Below are 21,276 nucleotides of genomic sequence, written 5' to 3'. Positions count from 1 at the left end.
AAAAATGGCTTTTTCCATGATGTCTTGAAATGGTGCTATGTTTAATTGACAGTTGAAAATAATAAGTGCTTAATGTTACTTGTTAACCGAAAGACACATGATTTCTGCTGAATATTTTTTTCCAACAGAATTAAATAATAGTTAGCATTTGTGAGACAATTTCTGCTCATTCTGTAAAAATACTATTCAGAAAGTATTAGAATGTATTACAAATGGTTCGTTAGGAATGTTTAGGTTATAATATCAGCATACTGTGAATGTGCTTAATTTCTCTGGGATAACCGTAGTATCCTTCTCAAACTAATAATTTCTTATTTAAAAAAAGCAAAAAAAAAAAAAAAAAAAAGCAAACCTAGGAAAGGTTTTTTTTTTCCTTTGGCTTTTAGTACTGTTTTATTTGACACCATCTGCTCATTCTTTGCTCAGCTGCTTAAAAGGACTGCAAACCTCTTCAACTGCAGATGCTCAGCAATTAAAAACAAGTCTGCCACAGATGGAATAATAGGAGGGCTCCACCATCCGTAGTTCAAAATAGGAACTACTCATCAAAAGTAAGGAACTAGATACCTGCCAGCGTTTGAGATCCATAAATAGAAACATGCTTTTAAACCCCATTAAATTGTATTGGACTTGGGGAATTTGTTTCAAAGCAGAGATTGTTGGAAACTCTGAGGAAGCATACAAATGAGACACAGGACTTGGCTCTGGAGAATAGGACTGCAATTTATGCTATGAAAATGTCTCAGAGCTCCCAGTTAGAGTTAGGATTCTCTTCTGCAAGTACGAGTGCAAGGGAGGCTAAAGAAATAAAGGAGAGTAAGATGAGGAGACTGGTAATAATGTGTGGATACAGTTTAGACATGTGTATAGCAATATGGTTTGAAAGATTTCTTCTCAATGGGTTTGTTTTCTATCACTGCCATATCCTGCCCTCCTGTGCACATGCAAACAATGGGAGCTATGTGTTTACATCCTAGGAAGTAGTGTTGTGGTGTTTCATTTCTGACTATAAATGTCCTTGGAATGACTCACGCCAGTGTATGAAATGCAAAGTGTTGCAGCATTGGAGGATTTCTTTAGAAGGTTGTAGCCCTCATAATGCCAAGGACATAAAAGAAGCAGCTGACTTCCCTATGCTAACATGACATAGGCAAACTAGGAAAGAGAGGGTTCAAATCCAAACATTTTTTGACTCTTAAGAATTGGGTACGTGTCTTTTCGTAACAGTGTACTGATAAGGGCATAAAAGAGTAAATTTTAAAATTTTCCTAGGAAAATTGTCACAGTTCTTGTGATAATGTCTGGATTTTGAAAGGTTTAAAAAAAACCCCACCTCCTTTGTGTTGTGTTATACTGAATGTGTTTCCTTTGATCTTGAATTCTCATTGACAGTAAGACAGCAATGTTATGTAAGTATCATATTTGAGATACAGCAGGAGTCATTAAGGGATAAAATTGCAATTGAAAGTAGTTTTGATTTCTAAAGCATTTGCAGTTAGTGGTCATTTTTTATAAACCTATTATTCAGCAGCTTTCAACAGAACAGTGCCCAGATCTACATATGGATGTAAGATGCTGGCTCCTGTGAGCGTGTCCTTTAGAAGCTTTGTCTTAATATCTGCCTTTCATTTGTGTGTATTGGTTTTCTTCATATCCTCACATTTCCATGGTTATTGTTTTGCTTTATAGTTTACTTTTCAGAAATCCCTGGGGGAGACTTCACATGAACAGGAAATATATGTTTTTCATGCTTATAATTCTGTTAATTATGCACGTTTCAATACTTTCTTCCAAGTCTGTGTATCTGACGGAACGGTGCTGTTGAGACCTGGAAACAAGTGCGTAGCTACTGTTTTCCAGGACTATGTTGTATCACTTTAGATTCAGGTAATTATAGAATCATAGAGTGGTTTGGGTTGGAAGGGACCTTTGAAGGCCATCTAGTCCAACCCCCCCTGCAAGGAACAGGGACATCTCCAACCAGATCACGTTGCTCAGAGCCTTATCCAACCTGGCCTTTTCCAGCGATGGGGCATCCACCACCTCTCTGGGCAACCTGTGCCAGTGTTTCCCCACCCTCATTATAAAAAATTTCTTCCTTATGTCTAGTCTAAATCTCCCCTCTTTTAGTTTAAAACCGTTACCCTTGTCCTATTGCTACAGGCCCTGCTGCAGAGTTTCTCCCCATCTTTCTTGTAGGCCCCCTTTAGGTACTGGAAGACCACTATAAGGTCTCTCCGGAGCCTCCTCTTCTCCAGGCTGAACAGCCCCAACTCTCTCAGCCTGTCCTCATAGGAGAGAGGCTCCAGCCCTCTGATCATCTTCATGGCCTCCTCTGGACCTGCTCCAACTGGTCCACGTCCTTCTTATGTTGGGAGCTCCAGAGCTGAACGCAGTACTGCCGGTGGGGTCTGTTAGAGTGAGAGTGAGCAGTCTGTTAGTTATTGTTTTGAAAACTACTTGATTTTACTCTCTTTTTCTCTGTTTTTATGCCTGTTTTCACAGAGGACTACATAAAAATCCTGTAAGATCAGATAAAGATGTTGTATGCAGTAACTGCCTTTGTACCATCCTTTACAGGCGTTATATGTGCATGTTTCCTCGTACCTGAGAAAAAGATCAGACTTGGTTTTGTTTAGTAGTTGCTGTTATCTGATGGTTGTAATTAACTTCCTGTGGGGAGAGTATAAATGAATTGCATCTTATGATAGTAATTTATGGGACTGAGAGTAAAACATTCTCCATGTTCAGAATTCACATGAGTATTGAAAAGCGATCTACTTAGTGATCCACTCAAGCTGTCTCTTATTCATTGGGGCAGGGTCACCTTAATTGGCTTTCACTTCAGTGATTTCATGTCATTTGAAAAAACAAATTTTCAGATACCATCTGAGTTTCAATTTTTGAGTAAAACTGAAGCCTATTAATTTAAAGGCTTACTGGTCTGTAATTGTATGAAGAATTAAAGAGAATGCTTCATAGTCTATTTACCAAAGTGACAGTGTTTCCAAACTTGATATTAATTGGAAAAACTTATAATGGCCATTTATTTCATTCAGTTGCATGTGCTCAGCTTTTGAAAACACAGCCCCTACGTCTCTTGCCCAGGGTTACACAGTTTGCTGCTGCCTGGGAGCTGGGAGTAGAATAGAGCTTTTCCAACTTCCAGGTCCTTGTGGTTCAGCAGAAGTTTTTAATGAGCCAATTAAGTCATCAGTTGTTCACAGTCTGCATTTGCTGTGAGAGGCTGGCAAATAGAGGTAACTTTTCTTGCTTAATTAGCTGATCTGTTTTATTTTGGGACTGTGCTCTGCTGATCTACTCATAATACTTATTCTCCAATTTTTTAATGAGTTTAAAGGACCAAATTTGACTTTAAAAAAGGTACTAATTACTTTCATTTTGATTTTACATCTGCTGGACCCCCAACAGTTTACCCTTTTTTAATTCATTTTCCTGATCATCCCATGTTTGTCCTTTTCCAGTTGTTAAGAACGGATTTTTTTTTTTTTCTGTTTTAATCTGTAGTTGCTCGTGCTTAAATTACTAAGAGGGTTGTAGGGAATTCCCTACATTATTTATAGAAATACTTTTTTTTTTTTTTTTCCTAGCTGCTGCTGCTCCTTTCAGTGCAGATGGCGGAAAGCTTAGCTCTGCTAAGCATTGATTTTGCAGATAGCACAATTTTTTAATATTTTCAGAGTGTGAGTATTTATGATAAGCTGGTTTAATGAAGTTCTTTCCAGCAACATAAAAAATACTTGACAGTTAATAGGAAAATATTGTTTTAGGCTACTGTTGCTTCACTTGGGTAATTTTACAGACAAAATCTGATACATGGTCAGTCATGTAATTTTCTGTAAGCTCTTGGAGCCTTGCTCAGTGCTGGAGGTGACCTTGTTTCAGTATCATACGGCTGAAAGAAAAATAATCTGATTTAACTTATTTTTGCAGAATTCAGTAAAAACAGATTTAGTACTGCATTTGTCAGTTCACATTGAGTTGTTCTGATCCTCCGAGTTTGAATGCTCTAGTGTGTAATAGACTATTCTTGTACTTTTGTATAAAATCAGGGGATTTTAAAAAGGAATTAGCTGAATTCCAAAAGCAAGATAACTGGAGTTAGCGCCTTTGAATAGCATCTTTCAGAAGAAACAAAACCTGCAAAATTTGGTCAGATAATTTTGATCTTTTACACCAGTGTCCTCCGCTATTCTTGTATTGTGTTGGACATCACAGGTAACAGTGGGAAAAGCCTAAGGGACAAAGCATTTTAAGGGATGTTCTGTGTGTTAGTGATGGGTTCTGTACTTTGTTAATGTTGCAGTTCTATGTGCTTGAAATACCAACAATTGACTCCTGGAATATTGTGCCTGAGTACTCCTCCTCCCCTGGCGCTCTGAACTAGGGCTGTATGCTCTCTCTGACTGTGGAGAGGGGAAAAAAAGCCTGGAGGAAAGCCAAGTTCTCCTTGCCTTCGTCATCAAGTGCTGAGATGTCAGAGCAGAGGAGTGTTGCCTATAAATGAATCTTGTGGGCAGAGGGGGACATTTGCATCCCCAGGAGCAGCTGCAGTGCCATGGGGAAGGCTGTGGTTGAGGGGTGCAAGGGCTGGAGTTCAGTGCCACTGTGCACTGCAACTTGAATGGTAGGATGGACCTCTGTGTCCACATCCTCTCCTTCACACAAATGCTTTGCTAGAGGGGATTAGGGACTGAATCAACCCTTCTTTTGTTTTTCCTCCCAAACTCTATGCTTCCCTGCCCAAGATGTTTAAAAATACCACAGTACTGACTGGTGCTGTGTGACATATGGGTGACATTATCCATTAGTACTCTGTTTCAGTATGACTAGATTCTGTTTCTTGTTTTAGTCACAGAAAATGACCTGGGTTTTGGATAGAAAGGGTCTGAGACCTCCCTGTTTGTACAGTCCTACAAGCAGTAGGAGCACGAGACTTTGGCCCTTATTTCCACTGCATACCCTCAATCATTCAACCATTGGGCTAATCCTTTTGATAGAAAAATTTGCATTCCAGTTTGAGAAAGTTCAATGGAATGAGTAAATGTCCCTGTGCTCTATTTTGTGGGTAGCTGGATTAAATTATTCTTCAGAAGATTGTAGCAACAGCAGCGCTAGATCTAATTACAGACGATGAAAGAAGTGAAGTAGCAGAGATTGAATGCACTATTCAGGACTCTTAGGTAAAATAAATCCATGGGCTATTTAATATCAGATTAGTATGGCAGAAACTTCTTACACAAAACCTTGTTGTTTCAGATGCGTTACAAAGGGAAAACCAATTTCATGTATTTATACACGCACACGTATGTATGCATGTTGCTTCATATTTCTTTACAAAGGAGTGGTTTTTGTGGTGAGGTTGGTTGGTGGCTCATTCAAATATATCATGCTTCTGGTCTTGAGTAAAAATCACCATCAATTTAAATGGGGCAAAATTTGCTTCAGTTGCAGACAATATAACTTAAAAAGATGCTGGAGTGGAGTGACAGTGCCTTAACCATAGCAAAATTTGTTCCAAATCTGTCTGTTGATCAGTTTGCATGAGGGAGAACATAATTGCTTTGACATTGCTTTTGCCCTTAGAAGAAGAAATTTTGTAACTGCTATGGCTTTGTATCTACTATGTATAAAAGTTTACATCAGAACTAGAACATCTGTATTTCGGAGAAATTGTAATTACTCAGTGGTGCTTGAAACTCCTAGGCACCCATGATTAAGATGTTTATTATTTTTGAAAATGGGTTCATTCTTACGAATATTCTGTATTGCCCATTTTTGAATACCAAGGCATTTGTTTCGGTATCTCGTGCATCCCTGAGAGGCATGGTGTTTTCAGGGGGACTGAAATAAGTACTTGCTATTCTGCCTCATCATCCTTGTACTCAGTTGGTTTTGTGGCTAAAGCTTCAATTTCTTAGTGGATAAGTGTGAGATTCTACTCTGAATCTTATTTCAGGTCCACAACTGATTCATAAGAAAATCAGTTCTCCCCTGTATGCCTGTGCTTCTGCTTTGGAAGGTGGGACTAAAGTTTCTTCGTCTTCCACATCCTTTATAATAAACCAAAAAGAGCTCTTTATTAGCAGTGTACAATGCTATATCCTCAAAGTGCACATAGAAAATATTGTTAGTTATAAACAAATGCAGACTCTCCAGAGGTATCACTGTCATCTACAGAGGAGTTTGTAAACAAGGCGATTGCGTGTAGCTGACTTTTCTGTACTCTTCATTTGTGTGAATCTTAAAAGTGTTAAACAACATTTTGGGGTTTTTTTTGTTTGTTTGTTTTTTTTTTTTTAGAAAGAAATGCATTACAATGTGAGATGCAGGCAGCTTATTATATATGCAAGTTCTCCCCTGGGTGTGTGCAGTCTGTGTTGTGTAACAACGCTGGTGGGTGAATTATTTACCTAATAGACAACGGTAGCTCTTTTCAGCAGAGTGGGGAAAATGGGTGGCTGTGGGACTCGACTGGAGTGCTGGGTAGGGTAGGAGAACAAATTGTTTAGCTCTTTAAAGTTGGTCCTGGTACACCTAAAATAACTGTAGAAGTAAGAGATCAAAAGATTCAGAAATTATCTTGTTTGTATTACACAAGCAGAAGTTTTTCTAGTCATTCCCCCACCCTCTTCCCAGTTCTGAGTTTCCATTTCTTGATTCTATGACTGTACTCTTTTTTTTTTTTTTTTTTTTTTTTAAATTGTTGTTGGGTAGATAGATATTTCTAATACTTATCCAAAAGTCTTTATGACAAGAGTACCCTACAAACAGTCCTCCAAGTAGATGATGGAAGCCCTTGTTGATGTCTGCTGCCAAAATGAGCTACAGAGAGCAAAACCAATGTGGTAGCTCAGTAGTACTGTCTCACATCTCTTGCAACAGACTTGACGTGGGTGCCCATAGTTTCACTGATGGTTTGTGTAATTCCGTTTCATGCTGTAGTGCCTGTTTGTGCACTTTCTTGGTCATTAAAAAGTTTTTTGCAGAATGCCTGGGACAGAGATACTCTTTAGTTTACCTTTGCATGGCTGAATACTTAAATATTTTCATTCTGAGTGCACAGTCATCTAAAACTTCCTTGCAAAATATTCTGGTTTCAGAAGTTTGATGAGATCGCTTATAGCAAAGAACTAGGTGCTGTGGCAATACTTCTTCCTAGCTGGGAAGACACATAGAGCATGGCAGGAGAAAGAGTTAGAAAAGAGGAAGGATGTATTTCTGGGTGGATTGTCCTTGCCTGCACAAATGTTGTTGGGCCTTTCTTAATTTTCATTTTAAGTTAACACTTTCAGTGCTTTCTTACTTCTTGTTGTCTCGCTGATAACTTTTGTCCTGGAGAGTCATTAAGCTGATATGTTTGGCAGAACCTGCGTGTAGGGAGGGTCTCCTGCTTAAATGAATTGGCTAGTTAATGTAGTTGCTGCTTTTTCCCTTTCGCCTTCGAACGGCAAGATCTGGCAGGCATTGACAGCCTTTTGTAAATACACAGTAATAGCAGAAAATTATCTTTCCATTTATCCTTTTCAAATAATTTGTCTTTTATGTTTGTGAAAAGTCCTTTGTGGAAGGAGGTGTGTATTTCGTAGCAGCTCTTCAGCCTTTCTGAAACTTCTGTGTAGGTGTGTGGATGCAGTATGCACAAACTTCTACCCAGTTAATTTGGTGTAGCTGAGTTATATGGAAGAGGACCAAATTCATTTCTAAGGGTCCTGAACAATGTGCCCTTTGCTAATGAGTGTGCTTGTCTGTGCAGTGCTGTTGTCATTGCAGATTACTGAGTGCAAATGTAATGTTTCATCAGACAGCACACATACCCTGTGTGGCTCCTGAGCCACAGGTTAGGGAGTACGATCTGGTTGTATTCAGTGTTCTGCAAACAATTGGGGCACCTCTTTGCACTGGGTAAGCTACTCTTGAATCGTCACTGGGCTCGGGTCAGCGGAAGGGCTGGAGGTTTGACTGTAAGAGGTTACAGGCTTGTTTACTGTGCATTTGCATTCCCAGACGGGGAATATTGTAGTCTTTGAATTAAAAAATAATAGTGTTAGATTTTAGGTTCTACTTCCACCTCTTGTAGTCCTCTTCTGTTCTTGCCCTCTCCTTGCCCATCCATATGTTGAATACTTGGTTTCTGTGTCTCATATTTATCCCTTTAGGGTTCTTTTTACTGTTCCCCATTGTTCTTTTTCCAAGACAGTTGTCTCCCCTCTCATCTCATAGTTTCATACCTTTTAAGGTTAGAAACGACTGCTGAAATTCATCTACCTTTTGTAGAATGTATTCTGGAATTTTGCTTTTACTCATATCTGTATCTTAGGAAGAAGTTTTTTTAAAGGACTCTGAGTAAAAGAGGAATCATCCTTTCAGCTTTTGGAGCTACTTGGCAAGCTGTTTATGCCTGTGAGATGGGTGCTTTTCCCAATTGGGGGAATTTGAGTGCTTTGTTTATATTTTCTCAAGATACTGTAGGTGTTTCGTTATCTTTGAATGTGATCTCTTTATGTCAGCATTGCTTGGTGCAGAATATCAACTGTTACAGTCTTTTTTTCCTCCATTTGGCGTTCTTCCAGGTATATGTCCTCTTTTTAACCTGTATTTTCTTCTATTACTAACAGTTTTAAGAACTTTGATTTAGAAGACTCTCAGAAGTGTGCAGTAGACTGGTTGATGATTGGTCCCTCTTCCAAGAGGGAGGAGTACAAAGTGTGTGGATCTTCCATACCTCCGTCGTTCATCTCTGCGAGGGACCATGTTTGGATATTTTTTCACTCAGATGCATCAAGCTCAGGACAGGCTCAGGGATTTCGCCTTTCTTACATTAGAGGTAAAACCTTACAGTTTTGTTGGCTTCACTTATACTCTCTCTGGCAAAGCTTGAAGATGATAGCATTTTGTTGTTGACGAGAGTCTTGGGACAGACTTGACGACTGTAAGGTGTTAGCATGGTAACACTGATATTATTTCCACTTGGCTTTTTAATGGTATTCTTGAGGTGTACTGGCCTGACAAATTGATTTGTGACATGCAGAGTAGTAGACATTAAAAGTGACATCAGATGTTTCCGAAGGTTTTGATACTGACTTTTTTCTCCTTGCCTCCCTTCACAGGAAAGATAGGTCAGGCTGTATGCCAATCAGATGAATTCCATTGTGCAAATGGGAAGTGTATTCCTAGTACTTGGAAGTGTAATTCCATGGATGAGTGTGGTGATAACTCAGATGAGAGAAACTGCACGGTCCCTCCAACAGAGCCTCCGTCCAGCATCTGTCCCTCAGGAACGTTCCAGTGCAGTGCAGCCCACTCCACTAAGTGCTTGATGAATGAGCTGAGATGTAATTCAGTTAAGGACTGCAGTGATGGTTCAGATGAAGATAATTGTCCTGATCTTTCCTGTGGCAAAAAGCTGGGTAATTTTTATGGATCTTTTGCTTCCCCAGATTTATTCCGTGCTGATCACAGCAGATCAGACCTTCGTTGCACATGGTACGTGAACACACAAGATAATCGACACGTTCTGTTGCAACTGGATTTGCAGTTAGGCTACAATGACTATGTTAAGGTGTACGATGGCATTGGAGAGAGAGGTGATAAATTAATGCAAACGTTTTCGTACCACAACAATAGACACTCAGTGAGCGTGGAGTCGTCCAAGGGCCAGCTCACTGTCTCATATCATGCCCGCTCCAAGAGCACAGGCCATGGGTTCAATGCAACCTATCAGGTGAAAGGCTATTGCCTTCCTTGGGAACACCCTTGTGGAAGCGATGAGGAGTGTTACACAGATAAGCAGCATTGTGATGGCTGGTGGCACTGTCCAAATGGCAAGGACGAGGAGAACTGTCCCGCTTGCCAGAAGAACGAATACCCTTGTGAAGGAAACAGCGGGCTTTGTTACTCCATACTTGACCGCTGTAATAACCAAAAGAACTGCCCAGATGGCTCAGATGAAAAAAACTGCTTTACTTGCCAGCCAGGAAACTTCCATTGTGGTACAAATCTGTGCATCTTTGAGACTTGGCGCTGCGATGGCCAAGAAGACTGCCAGGATGGAAGCGATGAACATAACTGCCTGGTGATCGTTCCCAGGAAGGTCATCACAGCTGCTCTGATCGGGAGTCTCGTGTGTGGCTTGCTGCTGGTGATAGCACTGGGTTGTGCATTTAAATTATATTCTCTGAGGACCAGGGAATACAGGTAAGCATCTTGCTTTTATGATGCTTTAATAGCTGTGGTGTTTTTTTCCTGTTTGTTTAAAGGAAAAAAAGTCAATTTTTAACCAGAGAATTTACAAAATACTGTGAAATCAGTCCAAGGAATTGATGACAATTAAATAGCAATCACTGCATTAGGCTTAGAGAAGAGCAGCTAAGATTTTTGGAAGTGGTGAGGGGAACGTCAGCTCTTCTGTGATTTGTGAGAAATACACATTTATTGTGCAGCCTGGCAGAACCTATATCTAACTTAAAAGTGTTTTGAGCATTTTCCTCTCCCAGCCCCTCCTCCTGCAACAAACCCCTTGCACTGCCAAAAACTGAATGCTGAACTGTTACAGTAAAGTCTTTGCTCAGTCTGAACTGAATAACTCTTCCTTTCCCACTCCCCAAATACTGTAGTTCTCTGTTCTACTAAAAGTGATGTTGTGCAGTGGTGGGGCCTGTTCTGAGCAGGAGTTTTTTACCTCCACTATTCCCATCAGCATCAATTCTGCCCCTTTACCCCGGTCCTACATGCCTTGCTGTACGGATGGTGTGAGTGTGTGTTTCCGTGTCTGTGTTTGTGCAAGTGTGGTTCTGTCCTTTGGGAGAGAGTTGTAAGGGACTTTCTGAAGCCCATCCCTTGTCATATGCACCAGCTCTGTGCCACGCTGCTGACACCGTTCGTGTTTTCAGCACAGTGTGCTTTACATTCTCTGCTGATCAAATCTGCATGATTAAGGAGCTGGAAACCAGCCACTGTGCTATGTTGGGAACCTCGTTGCCTCGATTCTGGCAGGACAGCCAAAGCTCTCTGCAGATGCAAGCTGCCCCTGTTGTGCGATTGTTTACAGTTCTTAATGTTTTATTTTCCAAAAATAACCTTTGTGCCCTTGTTGAACAAGTTACCACTGTTATTGGCGTAAGCTGACCTATTGAAAAAACTTCAATTGCTGCACAGTCCAACCTGGGACTGCATCAGAGAGTTTGCTGATTTGACTCGCTGATGCTTACACCTTGTACTCTTACTCCTTTTGTTTATTTTAGCATCTTGAGCCTAGTTGAAGGTTTGTGGTTTTGATGCTAGTGTGAAGCTCTCTGCAGTGCTTTTATACATTAGTGTGAGGGAGACGGGACAGACTGACTATTATTTCTCTTCCATGTTTTCCCTCTGGTTCTGTTCCCAGAGCATTTGAGACCCAGATGACACGACTCGAGGCAGAGTTTGTGCGGCGGGAAGCTCCACCTTCCTACGGGCAGCTGATTGCACAAGGACTCATCCCCCCAGTTGAAGACTTCCCTGTGTACAATGCATCGCAAGTATGGAGGCCAATGAACCTATCAGCAGCCAAACTACTAAAAATCAGATAGAATCAATCTGGAACTGTATTCTTTCAGTAGCTGTGCTAAGTATAGGGAAGTCATATAAAAATGCGTATGTTTTATTTGGAGCTGAAGAGCTACAGTTAAGCATCTTGGTGCTGTGGGTAGTTTTGAACGCATTAAATGTGTTTGCTAGGGAACAGCAGTGAGATAAGCACATGCTGTTTCGCTGTACATCAAGATAAAATGAACGGAGACGGTGAGAAAGGTCAGAAAGTAAATAGAAAAAAGGCTTTTCAAGCTGAAACTGTAAATGTGCCTGAAGTGATAAGAAAGCAAAGTCTCTAGCAGTATTTTTGGGAAATTCTGGGATTATTTTTCATTTACAAATACATTACACTGGGAAGCTATTAAGTCATTCTTCTATTTCATTGCTGAGTTCTCAAAAATCTCCTGTGCCCTGTCAAAAGTATTCAGCTCTGATCAGGTCCTAGTGTGATAAAGCACTTGTAGTTGGTTACTTGAGTGGAGAAGTTGTTTGCCTTTGGCTTTTCTTCTCTGCTGTTGTCACTGGCTTTTGAAGATCTACTGCTGTTGCTGATGACAGAGGACTCAGTGGTCTGCAGTCTGGTTCTTTAGTGGTGATGTGATCGCGTGAGTGGAGCATCTTCCTGGACAGACAAGTAGAGCTTAAACTCATAAAGGAAACACTCTAAGGAGGAGTCTTTTGGTGCAGGCAGAGCTCTTTTTGGTATTCTTAAATAGTTAATTAGAAAATACGCGTTTAACAAGGAAGTGTAGGGATCAAGTCTGAGAATTCTGGTAAAGTGGAGATATTACTGGAAAGAACAGGGTTTAGGAGAAGTCTTTTGAGTATATGTGAAATCATGGTGTGTGTGTGTGTTACAGGCTTCTGTGCTGCAGAACATTCGAACAGCCATGAGGAGGCAGATGAGACGACACTCGTCAAGACGGAGCTCTTCTCGGCGGCGACTGGGCAGGCTCTGGAACAGATTCTTCCACAGACCTCGAGTGAGAGGACAGATCCCGCTCCTGACACCCGCCCGCACTTCACAGACTACACTGGGTGATGGAATCATCAACCGTGCTGATGGGACTATTCGGAGTCCTCCACCTTCTCCGGAAGGACCTACTTTAGAGGCAAATGCCCATGGCCAAGCCAGGGGCCTACAAGAAGCTGGATGTAGCAGCTTGCAGCCAGAGACTGAAATCGCAGAGCCATCACCTTCAAATGTCTTACAGAATACTTGCACAGCAGCACACACAGAGCCTGAGGCTGGACGCGCTGATAAATCCTTAGGTGCTGAGACCTCTGACAGTGAGCTTAAGCAGTCCAGTAAAGTGGATTCAGGAAAGGCTTTCAGAGATCCTTTATCTGAAAGCGTTACAGAAACGATCCATGGAGGGTCAGCATCCAGGAGGACTGTCCTAGAGGACAGTAGTTTAAGCAGAAGTTGTCCACTGAGTGAAGAGCCATGTAGGTTACCCTTGAAGAAGTGGGAGTCTGCTTATCCAGACAGCCCAGTGAATGTTCATATCCAAGTGGATGGACAAAACCGATGTTGCCCTAACTCATACCGGGAGGAGCCTTTGGGTATTCCTGCGGCTTGTTGCCATTCTGTGGAAGTGCCAATGTTAGAGTCTTCTACTCCCCTCTCTGAAATCAATACCAGTGATGATGAATCTTTACTTGTTTGCTAATAAAAATTTTTGGTTTGGCCCTGTAAATTTTGTAACTTCATTGTTTATATGACAGTGCACTTTGATGATAGGTGGTATGTCAGTGCTCTCAACTTTGTCTCTTAAAACCAGTGTGCTTTAATCCCCCAGGGAGTACAGTACAGGACTAAATGGGACAAGTTTTTGTCTTCGTTGCTATTCCTGAAACTCCACTGGGGCAGAAGCAGGCCAGTATGCGATGTCAGGGGCTAGGAGAGCACGTGTGTGTCACTGCAGTTTGGAGGCATCTCCGTCCTCTGGTATTTCTTCTGTGCATTTATTCACTCTGCGTTCAGGGAATTAGTGTTTCTTTGCTTTTCAAGTGGTCTTACTGAAACTTGAGAGAACTCTGTTGGAACCTGCGGCAGGCACCAGTCATTGTAACTATGAGTACTAAATTAGAAATAACGTTGTTGTCTTTTTAGACATCATCATTTAATTAAAATTCAGCAGGTTTAATTACAAATACTTAGAAGGAAATAAAATTCTTCATAGCTTCCCCTTTATAGAAATTGCTCACTTTGCTCCCTTCAGAAATGTTTTGATGGCCGTACGTACCTTGAAGCATCCACTAAACCTGAAGTTTCTCTGTAGAATACCCAGAATGATACCAGGTGTCTTATCTGCTGCAGCTTTGTAGTGGGTTAGCAGTGTTCAGTGTAAGCGGAGTGCATTGAACCCCAGTTGCAGCAATATTTCTTTTTTGTGTTGTCATATGTTACATTTTCTTCACAGTGATGTTGTGAGGGTTGAAGAATTGTTTGCTTTCTCCCTACCCTCTTTTTCCCCTCCTCCTTTCTGTTTTTAGGGACTTTTATGATTATACCACTTTGGGTGTGCCCTGAAGGATGCTGTGGCTTCACAGCTCCTGTTGGCTGCAGTAGGGCTTGGTAACTGTCAGGATCAGACTTCTGTTTTATTTTGAAATTTGCTTCAAAGTTTGCCTGTAAATCTACTACCTAGGTGTAGATGTATAAATCAGGTTTTTGTATTTTTTGAGAATGCTATTTTGTTTGCTTTTTTCTTTTAAGAACTGAAATAGATCAGTGCCATTTTCAAAGGTGACACTGTGTGGATTGTACAACACTTGCATGTAAACTGGTGCCTTTTTTGTTTTTGGAGTGTAATTAAAAGCAAGCAAGTAACTTACCTGGCAGAAGGGTGGCATTGCTTGACCAGGAGTGACTCGGTGCAGAATGGCGGAACATGGCTGTGTGATAGCTTGGCCCTGTTGCGAAGGTTGGGGCGTGGGCCGGGCTCCCCCATGCTCTGACAAGAGCTCTGCTTCAGTTCCCCCAGACACAGTGACAAACTGAAATGCTTTCTATAGGAATTAATAAGGGAGTTGCTGCTGCTGCTCTGTAAATACTTGAGTGCTCTGAAGCCTGTTTATTGCTGTAGGAGTTCCAGTTGCCTAAAGTTATTAACTGAACTTGTAAAATTGAGGTGGACTTTGGCATCTGTGGACTTGGGGTCTGCTGTCCACAGGACCCTCCTGGCTGTAAAAACAAGCAGGCTTTCACAGTGAACAGTTAAGTTTACATCAAAGTGTCACAGACATTTTTCCTTTAAATGGGCTGTATTTTGCTCTGGGTCTTTTACTAGGACTCCCTTTGGGAGTGCCTTAAAAAGAACGAGGAATAGGACTTTGGCTTTACCAAAATATAACATGGAAGAATTAAATTGAAGTGATATTTTTTTTCTTTTCAGCTGCAAATTTGTTTCATACTGTGCATTCCAGAGGCAGAAGATCCAAGCTCCTTAAGGGCATTAATAGCAAGAAGGGCTTGTGGCAAAATGCGTAACAAGTAAGAGTCTTAGTTACATAAAATAAATACTGCTCACCCATTTTTTTCCAAGTGGTTTTGTGATCAGAATTCATTTCATCAAAGGAAATGTAGTTTTGAAAGAGATCTTGCTCTCACAGCATTTGTAAACATCTTAGGTACATTCCACCTTTGCAAGGCCATGTACTGTAGTCATTACACTGCCAGAGCTGTTTGCATCTAAGGCTACAGGTTTTAGTGTCCTCTTCTTTTTTATTTAATTTTATTTTATTTTGTCTAAAGGTAATTTCAAATACATAGAATTGTATGTATAAAGTAGTTAATTATAATTGGGAGGAAGATTGTATTTCAAGCTTAGTATTATGCAGATATGAAGTACCTTAGAAATAAGTGTATATTTAATTCTATTACATTCTATAGAAATGTATTTCTATAATAAAATAATGTTGATCATACTATGCCTTAAACTATCACCACTGTAAGGCTGTTAGAGTTGAAATATGTACTTCATAATACTGCTATATTTTGGGAACAACCCTGAACAGCTAACACTGTGTTTTATTTTAAGATGTGTAACTTCACATGATTTCTTAAATGTATCATACATATTTTGTGTACTAATCCATTTGATAACTCAGTGGAAATTTCATTGAGAAGGTTTTATTTTTAGAAACTTAAAAAAAATCCAGGTTAATGAAAATTTTATGCTTGAAGTGTACAGAAATGTTCACAGCCCTCACTACGGGAATTTATAGCCTTGCATCAATGAGAGACGCAAGCCTGGTGCTCTTCGTAAGCTCTTTGTATTCCGCAAGACAGTGTTCTCTCCCAGCTCCCCTAGCTCGTTCCTTGGAGGGAAGAGTCACAAATTTACTTTTAATTTTGCAGAATAAATCTCTGTGTATCTGTGCTGTGAGCACAAACAAGTGCGTTGCAGTGTCCTGGAATGTCAATGCCTGAAGAAACCACAAAGTCTGCCTTGGTGTATGTCTGCCCTTCCTCCAGCTCTTGTAAGTGTTAAGCAGTGAATCAGCCATCCTCGAAGACACTGTTCTGTTTCATGTAAGCTACACTCCTGCATTCAGAACTTCTTAAAATTAAAAAAAAAAAAAAAAGAAGAAAAAAAAGCAAGCTAAAGACACCTACTATGCCAGACTTATGAACAGGAAGATCTCATTGTTACATTTCTTTGCTCAGTGGAAAATACCACATTTTAATGACTATACAACCTAAAGTTAATCAGGTCATAAACTTGTTAAAATTTTTTATTTTAATAATGTTTTTCTGCACTCTTTAAAAATTTTTGTAGACAGAAGAGAAACAAAAGTATTTAAGATTGTTTTGTTTTGTTTTTAAAGATACAAAATTCCCTTATCCAAGCAGCCAAAAAAAATCCTCCCTAAAAAAAATATCTCTGAATAGAGAAAAGTATCTGCCCTGGTTTAAGAAGAATGGAAGCTCGTAGGCAGCATTAAGGGAAAAGTGACCCCCTTACATTTTCTCTTACTGCTATTAAACATGGGGAGTATTTCTGTTTGAAATTCTGGCACCTTCCAGCTTGTGTATGACTGTAACATCTCTTAAATGTACTTGTTTTCTTTTTCCGTTCTCTGCTTTGTGGGTTTTTTTTTTTTTTAAATTACATGTTGTGTATATTAATTTAGATACACCATTTTACTGTAACGTATGTACAGATGTATGGTTCAGGTATGGCAGCGTGGTTGCCACTGTCTGCTGGTTCCTGGACAATGATACGAAGCAAGTAAGATGCTGGGCATCATCATACTTTGCTCTTGCTTTGGATCTCTTAATTTTTAATAAAATCTCATGTGCCCAGAGACTGTGGGTTTCTGACTGTCACTCTAACACCAAAGGTCGAGGGCCTAAATTGTTCTCCCACAGCCTTTGTTTGACTCTGACTCCACAGAGGCCAGCCCGTTGCTCAGTGTGCTCACATGAATATGCAGGGTGGTTTTTATTTTTGTTTGGGCGGTTTGGGGATTTTTTTAAATCTGCTTTTTCTGGTAGCTGAAGCTGTGGAGATGCATCACTTTTTTAGATGGTGCACGTGAAATCTTACCACTAGCAATTTGCTGTTGTATACAGCTGCCTTTAAAATGCATGTATGCATATACCCCATAAAACAAAAAGAAGCCCTGAAGTGTAAGGCTCTTTAGGTGGTTAAAAAAAACCCTGTTTCTGCAGTACAGCCTCTCATTCCCATCACTGAGGGCAGTGCTTGTTTTGCTGATGCTTTACCTTCCCATTCTGTGCTTTGGAGGGTACTGCTGGCTCTGTCCTGCTGTTTTCCAGTAGAAGGTGGAGGCTGAGTTATTTTGTGTTGACAGAGATTTACTTTACGGACTTGGAAATCTTTATCTCTGCTGAAGAGAATTGGACAGACTTTACGGTCATCCAGATTTATCTGCAGCTGTGAAGGACGGGAGGATACAGCTTGATGCAGAGGGATGATACCTCCTAACCTAGTAGAAAGATTGTTTGCTTTCTTCGTCGTGAAGTGCTGATTCAGCTGCCGACAGTGGCACAAGCAGTAACACTACAAAGCATATCCCTGTGTAAGTGAGGCCAAAATGAATATAGCCCATAACATGGAAATGCGGTGATGAATGGTGCTGCAGAGTTTGTAGACAGCCTCTCCAGCGCAATAGATATGTCTTAACGACAAACCAAGGAGCTAACTTTAAAAGCCTTGAGGGAATTTGGTATTTTTTTAATCGGATCTTTCTCTGCGAGGGAGAAGAACTGTTTTTACTTATTTAGGAATTTTGTTCCTTGCAGGAAACTGAGTTTTATCTCCCAGGCAGGCGTCAGGATTTAAAAGCCAGTACAAGTGGGTATCTGCCTGTGACCTGAACTTGCAGGTAGCAAACCTCATCTGTCTCTTGTCAGTCTGTACCCTAGCAAGCTCTGTCCAATAAACCATCCTCCCTTTTCAGATTCTGGCTCTTGTGTTCTTGGCTACAGGGATTAAATCGTGACCAAGGCTGAGGTGAGTGGTAGAGCTTTATGTTTTATTCCCCCTTCATTCTTAATGTTTCCTGCCTTATCATGCTGTCTATGTCTTCCTCCCTTTATTGCTACCTCTTACCTTAGGACTTTAAGACATTTATTTTTTACCTCTCAGCACCTCTTGGCCTTGGATTTTCCTTTTTTGTGTGTGACCAAGTGCAGAAGTTTCTTGCACCAGTTTGAGCACTGAGACATCCTTCCAGGACAGGGCACACATATCTGAACTCAGCTCAGCAGCTGAATAATTGCTAACTTCTTGTCATTTGGTGCTTTCTATGAAGGGGCTGGAAAGCAAATGGGATTGTTTTTGGAGTTTCAAGAATTCACAAATAAGAGAGTGAAAAATGAGAAATACCTTGACAAAGGCCTCTGAAAATGAAGTGTAGGACAGCACATTTGCTGGGGGTTGTTTGTTTGTTCATTTGTGTGTTTGTTTTTTTTCCTTAAAAATGAGTCATTTTGTTTAGCTTCAGATCTTCAGCATGCAGAGGCACCTTTGCTTCCACAGCATTAGCTCTTTCAGAGAGGAAACGGCAGTGGGCTTTGTCCTGGGCTTCCAGCCGACTGCACTCCTCATGGCTCTTCTGGAGCCACCAGTGCCATGGTTGACGGCTGAGTCAGGCTGCACTTCCAGAAGTGATCGTGTGCAGCTAATGTAGTATTATCTGCATATTTTTAGATACAATTTTTTTTGTAAAGATGCTTCCAACTCAAATGTAATATTAAATACACAGTGACTCATCAGTCCTTTCTGAGTTGTGTGAAAGCTCTGACCTGATAAGAGTCTCTTACGTTGACCCTGCTGAGATTAAACACTTCTGGTTTCTGTCCTAACATGAATGGAAAACAACCCGTTCCTTTATCAAGTTCATGAAAATGCTTGAAAATGGTCGGGCCAGCAGCAGCAGCTCTGCCTTGTTCTCCCTGTGCTTCCCATCGGTGCCCGCCCAGCTCTATTTCCTACTGAACCTCATCTATTTGGGAGAGGGACTGTCTTCCCAGTCCCATTTCGCACAGCAACGTCGTGATCTGTTGCTGCTTTTCTCGATACTGTGATAATGCAGATAAGAATAATCCAATACATCTTTTATTGACTTTGCGGGCTATAAAGCTGACTTACATGTGGTACTCTTGTTAATACTTGCATTATCTTGTTTTCCCTCTGAAATTCTCTGAATACTGTATTGTTGCCAGTGCTAAAAGAATAAACAGCAGAGTACTTTTCTGCATTACAGCCTCTAATATTTGATGCTACATAAATATAACAGCATATAATATATAGTCTTATACTCTATTGCATTGCTTTTAAACCTTTGTTTAAACTCCTTTCTTTTGGAAGCAACTTGCTTTTCCATATCAAGTATCACAATATTCTTGACACGCTTGTAGGGTCGGCTGTCTCAGCGGTTTGGTTTTGTTTGGTGGGCTTTAGAATACCAGCAATGATGTCACCTTTGGGCCCGTTGCTTCATCTTTTGGAAAATCACACTTAGATGGGGTTGAGCTTCCTGCTAAATTTAATTTAGCATATTCCTAGTTCTGTGCATGGATTTCTATGCTTAGAAATTGTACACGTTAGGATCTAACTTTTGCAGAGCCTTTTAAAAATAATATATGTGATATTGGGAGCACAGATGAAGCTGTTCCTAAAAATAAAATAAGACATCGTGGAACCCCTTTTGGGGATTGGTACGTAATTCGAATATGAGGTCTACTAAACCATCCTGTTCTAAATTCAGCCTCCTGATTTAAGAGCAAATGTTGATTGTTTTAAAGCATGGCAGTATAATGGGGGAAAATTTGAGTCAAACCCAGTTAACAACTATGAGGCAATTGGTCCTTTAATTTTGCTTTTGATGTCCTTAAAGAATAGCCAAAGAAAGCCTTGGTAGCCATTACAGCACGTTATTATTGTTGTTGTTATTGTATTATTGTTGTTATTATTGTTATTACTACCTTTCTCATTACCATACAGGTCTGTTTTCTCAAGAGCTGCAAAGTGTCTATGCTGGCTGATTTCCATACCTTAATTATTTAAACAAGCAAAAATAAAACCACACCAAAACTTAGCAGTTCTGAAAGCAATAATTATTGCTGGTGCTATAATACATTTAATTTGCCCACTAGATAATAAAGTTATTGAAAAAATTAATCTGTTGGAAATTATACCACAGAAAGTGCATTTTGAACTGTGGAAATAAGAGACTGGCATGGGTTAAGTGTTTGGGTGCTGCTCAGCCGGTATAAATCGGGGAGGTGTGCGGTGAATTTTTTTTTTTTTTTTAAAAGCTGAATATATATGATTTTCATTAGCAAACTTTATATATTCCTAACATCATTTAAAATGTGGAATCTCTCTTTACATGTGTGCATATGCACACATAAAACCAGACCTTTTTCTTTAGCTAAATATATATTTTAATCTCTTATGATTAACAGCTTTATACAAAGAGAATAGTGCAAGTTGTGTTTCTTTTCAGTGTCTACCATCTGAAAGTTTGCAGAGAGAGGGATAGGTATTTAAAAATAAAAATACTTCTGAGTAATGCATTGTGTCGGAAAGATACATTCCTTGAGCTCGCTCCTTGAGTCTATTCTTAAATCTTTGTAGAGCATGTGGTACTTGACACACTTAGAGGCTGATGGATCCTTAATTTTTATACCAAAGCCTGTAACAGGTAGAAAGATACTTTTTTAATTAAATGGTTGTTACCAAGGCTACTGATGTGATAGTTTTTGTTTTAAAAAAATTGCAAAAGAATAGTAGCAATTTTAAATATTGCTCAGAGCTGTTCCTGCATTTTGCATTTTCAAAAGATTCTTTGGTGTGAAAGTGGCCATATTCCTGCAGCAGCAAACCTCTGTGTATTAATTAATACAAGAACTAGATCTTTTTTTGCTAGTGTTTGCCACAAATAAAATACGCAGAACACCTTCTAAAGAGCATCTGATGTGAGAATGATTTAGGCTCGTTACTTGGCTGAGCATAGTTGAAATGGGGAATTTGTCTCTGAAGCGATGTGGCATCACCTGACACTTCAGTAAAAGGGAGCAATGCTGGGCTTCATTCCCGTGTTTCCCTCAGGTTCCCGCTGCTGAGCCTGCTGCAAACCCCTCCGCATCTCTGTCCTCCCCTGTGGGCACCCAGATTGTGCTGAGCTTCACGCAGGAGTTCCCCG

At 40.3% G+C, this 21,276-nt stretch overlaps 1 protein-coding gene across 6 annotated transcripts in view; it reads left to right on the top strand.

The window, feature by feature from the left end:
• Positions 1–16,194, top strand: part of LRP3 (LDL receptor related protein 3) — a 28,006-nt gene extending 11,812 nt beyond the window's left edge. For 4 of the 6 annotated variants that reach the window (XM_086757857.1, XM_086757859.1, XM_086757860.1 and 1 more), the window contains 4 exons: positions 8,640–8,848; positions 9,132–10,218; positions 11,405–11,537; positions 12,450–16,194. In XM_086757857.1, coding sequence (XP_086613983.1) covers positions 8,640–8,848; positions 9,132–10,218; positions 11,405–11,537; positions 12,450–13,262 — 2,242 coding nt within the window. In that variant the 3' untranslated portion in view covers positions 13,263–16,194. Of the gene's footprint in view, positions 1–426; positions 552–8,639; positions 8,849–9,131; positions 10,219–11,404; positions 11,538–12,449 lie in introns of all 6 variants that reach the window. The other 2 variants (XR_015259979.1, XM_086757861.1) reach the window with 2 other exon arrangements.
• The last annotated feature ends 5,082 nt before the right edge of the window (positions 16,195–21,276 follow it).

Source organism: Chlamydotis macqueenii, chromosome 13 (assembly GCF_036417535.1).
Source record: "Chlamydotis macqueenii isolate bChlMac1 chromosome 13, bChlMac1.mat, whole genome shotgun sequence".
In the NCBI taxonomy this organism is placed as follows: domain Eukaryota; kingdom Metazoa; phylum Chordata; class Aves; order Otidiformes; family Otididae; genus Chlamydotis; species Chlamydotis macqueenii.
This window is presented reverse-complemented; position numbering and strand designations above follow the sequence as displayed.